General features: G+C 49.9%; 1 protein-coding gene across 1 annotated transcript in view; it reads left to right on the top strand.

Moving 5' to 3' along the window:
- The first annotated feature begins 254 nt into the window (after positions 1-254).
- The window catches only part of CHAF1A (chromatin assembly factor 1 subunit A), a 38,589-nt gene continuing 31,324 nt past the window's right edge, over positions 255-7,519 (top strand). The window contains 3 exon segments of the mRNA XM_031659070.1: positions 255-537; positions 3,635-3,685; positions 6,052-6,908. Of these exon segments, the coding sequence (XP_031514930.1) occupies positions 264-537; positions 3,635-3,685; positions 6,052-6,908 (1,182 nt within the window). The 5' untranslated portion in view covers positions 255-263.

The following is a 7,519-nucleotide window of genomic DNA, read 5'->3' as shown; positions in this document are numbered from 1 at the left end:
CTAAATCCCTCTTTGAAGTTGTCATCTGCGCCCTGCGTAAAACGTTCTCCTGGTGACGTAAGAGCCTGGGCCTCCCTCCTCTTAGGGACTATCCCACGCGATCAGCCAGTCACAGCGCAGGACAATCAGCTTGACACCTTCTTTCCCCAATCGCAGGGCAGCTCCTCCCAGCCAATGACAGGCCTCCGAGGGGAAGCCCCGTCCCCCGCGGAAATATCAATGGGCGAGCCCTGGGAGGAATAGAAGTCACAGCTCTCGCGAGGATGCCCCCGGCGCTCCTCAATTCCCGAGGCGGGCCGTCACGTGACCCGGGCTCGCCCAATTGGCGCGCGGACCACTGGGGTAGCCGCGGTTCCCGCCAAATACGAGCGCGGCGGCCGCGGCGGCAGCAGCTGCGGCGCGGGCGGGAGGGCGAAGAGCAGCGGCCACCTGAGGGGAGCCCGCGCCTCCTCCGCCTGAGAGGAGCTCGAGCCGCTGCCGGGGCGATGCTGGAGGAGCCGGAGTGCGGGGCGCCCGGCGCCAGGGGAGCCACCACAGGTCGGTTCGGGCCCGCGCCGAGGGGAAGGGGGGGCGCGGCGCGCGGCCTGGACGGGCCGAGGCGGCGATGGGAGGCGGACGGGCCTCCCGGCGCCGAGCCTGGTCCTGTGGGCCGGGCGTTCACCCCCTGGAGTCTTCTCATCCCCAGCGAAGGCCTGGCGTCCCCAAGGGCACCCTCCTTGACGTTATTGTTGTAGCCGCGACCATATTGTTTCCGGCGCTTTTGGGTCAGTTTGTCCCTCCAGGGCCCTCTGGGGCGACGGGTCGGAGGAGCCGAGAGGGGAAACTGAGGCCCAGGGAAACGAAAGGGCTTGCCCTGAAGGTTACTGGGTGCGTTTGTGTCCCTTGACCATGTTGGACCTTGCAACGGGTGGGGAAACTGAGGCCCGAGCTCGCACGAGCTCGGGGACCGGGACCGATGCCTCTGCGGGTCGGGGCAAGCCCGGGTAAGAGGCCCAGATGGTGGGGATGGCCAGGAGGCTGGGACTCCCAAGTTCTTGCTACTGCCTGATAAGCACCGTGACTTTCTCCTCCCTGTGGCTTGGAACGGGGTCTTTGGATCCCACAACAAACCTTCCCGAAACGTGGGAGGGTGAACCAAGGAAGACCAGACTGCTCCTCTCCCTTGCTGGACTCTGCATTACATAACGCTTTGGCAGCGCTTGGCATTACGCTTTGGCACATAGTAGGTGCTCACTAAATAATGTGAACGAATGAAGGGCTAGAATGGGCACCAGTCCAGTTTCTCGATCTCAGCAGTGTTGATATTTGTTGCTGTCCTGGGCACGGCACTGCAGGGTGCTGAGCATCATCCCTGGTCTCCGCCTTTTGCAGGCCAGTAACAGCCCCTCTCCCCAACTCTTAGTAACAACCCAAAATACCATTGCCCTGTGTTCCCTATGCAGCAGATTCCTCCTTGGTTGAAAATCGTGGCTGTAGTTCCTTCTAGCCTTTGGGATTTCACGGAGACATGAAATTAATATAAAGTTGGTACTGTCCTGGAACTGTGATGTTTTAAGTCAGGATATTTAACTTTATTTTATTTTATTTATTTATTTTGAGACAGTCTTGCTCTGTTGCCCAGGCTGGAGTGCAGTGGCAGGATCCCAGCTCACTGCAACCTCTGCCTCCCTGGTTCAAGTGATTCTTCTGCCTCAGCCTCCTGAGTAGCTGGGATTACAGGCTTGCACCACCATGCCTGGCTATTTTTTTATTTTTCAGTAGAGACGGGGTTTCACCATGTTGGGCAGACTGGTCTCGAACTCCTGACCTCAAGTGATCCACCCGCCTCGGCCTCCCAAAGTGCTGGGATTACCGGTGTGAACCACCATGCCTGGCCAGGATATTTAATTCAAAAAAAAAAAAAAATTGCCACTCGCTAGGACCATACTATCATGAAAGGAAAGTATATTTTAGTGCCAAATAAAATTAGGATGTAATCGCAGAATAAAGAGCAGTTAGTAACTTTATACACACATATGTGTTAATTGTGTGTATCTTTGGATCCCTGGATTGGGAGTGTCCGTTTTATATACAGGATTTTTTAATGAGGGGGGTCCTGTTTTTAGTGAGGTTGTTTCTGTTCCACTTGCATCAAAGCTAGTGACTCAGAACCACACAAATAGATCTTTGTGATTGTCCTGAAAATAAAGTTAAGTGACTAAAAATCATGTCCTTCAGCTGGGTGTAGAAATCCATGTCTTTTGGTAACTGGAAACTTGAGAATGATATTCTCTGAAGTGACTAGAAAGGAAACGAATTTTCTCGGTACCTTTTCTTATTCGCTAAGCTTGGGGCAGAGGGTTGGGTGGTTTCATGTATGGATGATGAAGTTTTTTAGGAAGCTCCAGTCTGCTTTTAAAAAATACTCATATAACGCTTATAAAACATACGTAGATTAACCAAAATAACTAGGTTTTTCCAAGCCAGATCTCCTGGTAAGTGTGAACTTCCTAAACTTACTCAGTTTAAGGTATTTATCTAAAGACTCGGTTCTATTTATGGTCACTTCGGCATCTGCTTTGATATTATTAGATACTTTTCTTGAGATTTTTTTTGCAGGAAAATGTTCTGTCTTATCATCTCTTGATAGCACTTCAGCTCCTGCCTGGCATGCTCCAGGTGCTTTAAATTGTGGTACCTTCATGAATTCTCTTTAAAAAGGAAAGGATCCCTTTTCTAATTTTACAAATTTGGTGGTGGTGTGGGGGCTTGGGTTGGAGGAGGATGTTTGGGGATCATGTGAATGAAATAGGTAATCCGATGTTTTCTCTCATCCCTACTTTTACTCATTCCACTTTCATTTCATGAAACAGTTCCTGTTTCTCTCTTAGCTGGCTTTCTGATGTATTCCAGACCCTAACCAGGTAGCATAGGTGCAGCATGGAACAAATCTTTCTGCTATCATAGAGTTGGCATTTTGTTTAGGGAGAGACATAATAAACACGAAAGTTTCAGATTAAATGCCACAAAGAAAATAAAACAAGACATGACAGTGTCTAGGGTAGGATTTCTCAAACTATTAACATTTTGAGGCCAGGAGCTGTGGCCAGCAGTTTGGGAGGCCGAGGCGGGCAGATCACGAGGTCAGGAGTTCGAGACCATTCTGGCTAACATGGTGAAACCCCGTCTCTGCTACAAATACAAAAATTAGCTGGGGGTGGTGGCACGCGCCTATAGTCCCAGCTACTTGGGAGGGTGAGGCAGGAGAATCACTTGAATCGGGGAGGTGGAGGTTGCATTGAGCTGAGATCGTACCATTGCACTCCAGTCTCAGCGACAGAGCAAGACTCTGTCTCAAAAAAAAAAAAAAATTTTTTTTTTGGCCATATAATTCTTCATTGTGGCATGCTGTGCATTGCATTGTGGGATATTTAGCAGAATCCCTGGCCTCTACCCACTGGATGTGAAAAGCATCCCTTCGAGCCCTCCCCACATCATGACAACCAAAAGCATCTCTAGACTGTGCCAAATGGCCCCCGAGGGCAGAGGGGTCAGAATTGCCTCCACCTTGTACATAATTGGCTCTACATATGTGTTTGCTAACTTGATTATTTGCAACATTTAACAATTTACCCTTTGACACTTTTATTCGCAGCCATGGATTGCAAAGATAGACCAGCTTTTCCAGTTAAGAAGTTAATACAAGGTAATTATTTGGAAATGGGTTAAAGAGTTGTTCCTAGTTTATAGTCTTCCTTGTCTCTTGTTGGAGACCTCAGTGGAAGCGTGGAGCTAGAAGGGAGAGAAACAGTCCCTCTTCAGACGAGGAAGCTGGGAAAATGCTTTTCACACAGTAATGTCTGGTAGGATTCCCACAAGTAAACCCCGAGGCCTCCACTCACCCACAATTGGCATTTTGTAACCTGCAGCTGGGGAGCTGTCCTGTGTATTGTAGGGAGCTTAGCAGCAGCCCTGGCGTCTTCCCACTGGATGCCAGTAAGTGCATCCTCCAAGTTGTAACAACCAAAAATATCTCCATACGTGGCTGATGTCCCCTGGGAGGTAGAACTGCCCCCGTGGAAAACCACTGTTGTCCTGGAAGATAAATGTTCCCAAATCCTTCTGTGTAAAACGGGGAGTGCATTTACCCTTAGGCCACATGAGTGGTCGGATTTTTTTTTTTTTTTGAAACGGAGTCTCACTCTTGTCAGGCTGGAGTGCAGTGATGCCATCTCGGCTCACTGTAATGTCTGCCTCCCGGGTTCAAGCAAATTCTCTTGCCTCAGCCTCCCAAGTAGCTGGGATTACAGGCGTGTGCCACCACACCCAGCTAATTTTTGTATTTTTAGTAAAGACAGGGTTTCAGCATATTGGCCAGGATGGTCTCGATCTCCTGACCTTGTGATCCCCCTGCCTTGGCCTTTCAAAGTGCTAGGATTACAGATGTGAGCCACCGTGCCCAGCCCAGATTGTATTTTTAGAAACTACAGTTTTGGGTTTTTCAAACTTTGGCTGGGTGCAGTGCGTGCATACCTGTAAAACCAGCTATTTGAGTGGCTGGGATGGGAGGATTGCTTGAGCCCGGAAGTTCAAGGCTGCAGTGAGCTATAATCACACCACTGCACTTCAGCCTGGATCACAGGAAGACTCTGTCTCTTAAAAGAAAAAAAGGGAGAAGCCAGACACAGTGGCTCACACCTATAATTCTAGCACTTTGGGAGGCTAAGGTGGGCAGATTGAGCTTAGGAGTTTGAGACCAGCCTAGCCAACATGGTTAAACCCCATCTCTATTAAAATACAAAATAGCTGGGCATGGTGGGGGGTACCTGTAGTCCCAGCTACTTGGGAGGCCGAGGCAAGAGAATTGCTTGAACACGGGAGGAAGAGGTTGCAGTGAGCCAAGGGTGTACCATTACACTCCAGCCTGGTGACAGAGTGAGACTGTCTCAAAACAAACAACCCCCCCCCCCAAAAAAAAACAGGTTTTTATTTGGTCTATTACATGATGAAATAGTTAATAAAAAGATGAATTGGCATGGAAGTAAGTGAACATAGGTTCCTTGGGATGTTCACTCTCTAAAGTGTTTCTGCGTCCCTCCTAATGAGCCCGAATCCTGGCAGGCTCTGGGAGAACAGTCTGATTGATGAGAAACGCCTAACAGAGCCTGGGGTGCTGAGGCCAGGAAAAAAACCAAAACAAAAAACCCTGTCCACAAATATGTCTGTGTATTTTCTACTTGAGAACCAGATGCAGTTATCATCAAATGAGATTTTCACCCATTATAAATAAATTTGGAATATGAACTGGATCTGAAATCAAAAAATGTCTCTTGAAATTCTGGCAGTAGCTCTGCTAAAAGACTTCTCAGGATTTTGTTTTTGTTTTTGTTTTTTTTGAGACGGAGTCTCGCTCTGTCGCCCAGGCTGGAGTGCAGTGGCCGGATCTCAGCTCACTGCAAGCTCCGCCTCCTGGGTTTACACCATTCTCCTGCCTCAGCCTCCTGAGTAGTTGGGACTCTAGGCGCCCACCACCTCGCCCGGCTAGTTTTTGTATTTTTTAGTAGAGACAGGGTTTCACCGTGTTAGCCAGGATGGTCTCGATCTCCTGACCTCGTGATCCACCTGTCTCGGCCTCCCAAAGTGCTGGGATTACAGGCTTGAGCCACCGCGCCTGGCCAGGATTTTGGTTTTTTTTAAATTAGGATGTTGAAGTGGGGCATGGTGACTCACGCCTCTAATCCCAGCACCTGGGTTCAAGCTGTTCTCCTGCCTCAGCTTCTCAAGTAGCTGGGATTACAGGCACATACCACTACACCCAGCTATTTTGTATTTTTAGTAGAGACGGGGTTTCACCGTTTTGGTCTGTCTGGTCTCGAACTCCTGACCTTGTGATCTGCCTGCCTTGGCCTCCCAAAGTGCTGGGATTACAGGTGTGAGCCACCGCCCAGATAGACCCTTTTTAAACTTTAAAATTATCCCCCACGCCCGTGTCCCAACAAGTCAATAATTTTCAAGCTCATGAGTGGTTGTAACTTTAAACGTTCACTAAAGATGGCTTTCTCTTTGTTTCAGCCCGTCTGCCGTTTAAGCGCCTGAATCTTGTCCCAAAGGGGAAAGACGATGACATGTCAGATGATCAGGTTACTTCTGTGCAGAGTAAAAGCCCCGATTTGGAGGCCTCTTTGGACACCTTGGAAAACGACTGTCCTATGGGTTCTGACATAGACTTTAGACCAAAACTTGTCAACGGGAAGGGTCCCTTAGATAACTTTTTAGGAAACAGAGTCGAAACCAGTGTTGGCCAGAGCACAGTCATCATTGATTTGACAGAGGACTCAAATGAGCAGCCAGACAGTCTTGTGGACCACAATAAACTGAGTTCTGAAGCTTCTCCCTCCAGGGAAGCAGTAAATGGCAACCGAGAAGACACTAGGGATCAGCAGGGGTCGTTGAAGGCCAATCAGAACGACAAGTTGGCATTTCCTGGAGAGACCCTTTCAAACATTCCTTACAAAACAGAGGAGGAGGGTGTTGGCTGTGGAGGTGCAGGGAGGAGAGGTGACTCCCAGGAATGTTCACCACAGAGCTGCCCGGAGCTGACGAGTGGTCTGAGACTGTGCTCCAGAAAGGAGCAGGACAGTTGGAGTGAAGCTGGGGACATCCTGTTCAGAGGGAAGGTGCCCATGGTGGTCTTGCAGGACATCTTGGCTGTGAGACCGCCCCAAACCAAGTCCCCTCCAGCCACACCCCAAGGCAAGGACATGACCCCTGAGAGCGGGACATTGGAATCTTGCCCTGAAGAAGACTCTGTACTCAGCCATTCGTCCCTGAGCTCTCCCTCTTCCACCAGCTCTCCTGAGGGGCCGCCTGCTCCCACAAAGCGACACAGCAGCACCAGTCCCTTCCCCACCTCCACGCCCGTCCGCAGAGTGAGTATCTCCCATGGAGTCCCTACACATCAGTGCTCATGGATCTCAGAGCACGCTGTCAGTCTCCACCGGGTCACCCAGCTGGTCTGTGGCAGAGTGAGCGGGGCCACAGGCTGGGTCCTGGGACTCGACACGGAGTTCTTGTATCAAAACTCAGTGTTCGGTTCTGCATTCGTTGTGATGCGCCTGGGACTTAATTCATCAACAGTGTACCTGGTGTACTGTGTGGATAACACCCTGCTGTTTTGCCTTCGTTGTTTACATCTAATTAGTGATAGCTTAGCCGTTTTAGGGAATTAGGATCTGAGCTGGCGCTGTAACCCCTCACTTGAGATTCCAGGTCCAGCTCTCTCTGTGCCCCTCCCATCCAAGCATAGAACTGTAGGGACGGGGCTATGGAGGCATTGAGCACTGAAGTGGCAGTGAGACGGCAGGAAGCATGACATGGGGAATTCTGTAGAGTCAGCACAGCCACCCATCTAAAAAACCTCACCTGGGGTCAGGTGCAGTGGCTCATGCCCGTCATCCCAGCACTTTGGGAGGCCGAGGTGGGAGGATCGCTTGAAGATCAAAACCAACCTGGACAACAAAGACACCATCTCTACAAAAAA

This window comes from Papio anubis, chromosome 20 (genome assembly GCF_008728515.1).
Source record: "Papio anubis isolate 15944 chromosome 20, Panubis1.0, whole genome shotgun sequence".
Classification (NCBI taxonomy): Eukaryota; Metazoa; Chordata; class Mammalia; order Primates; family Cercopithecidae; genus Papio; species Papio anubis.
The sequence above is the reverse complement of the archived record's forward strand: the minus strand, read 5'-3'. Positions and strand labels throughout refer to the sequence as shown.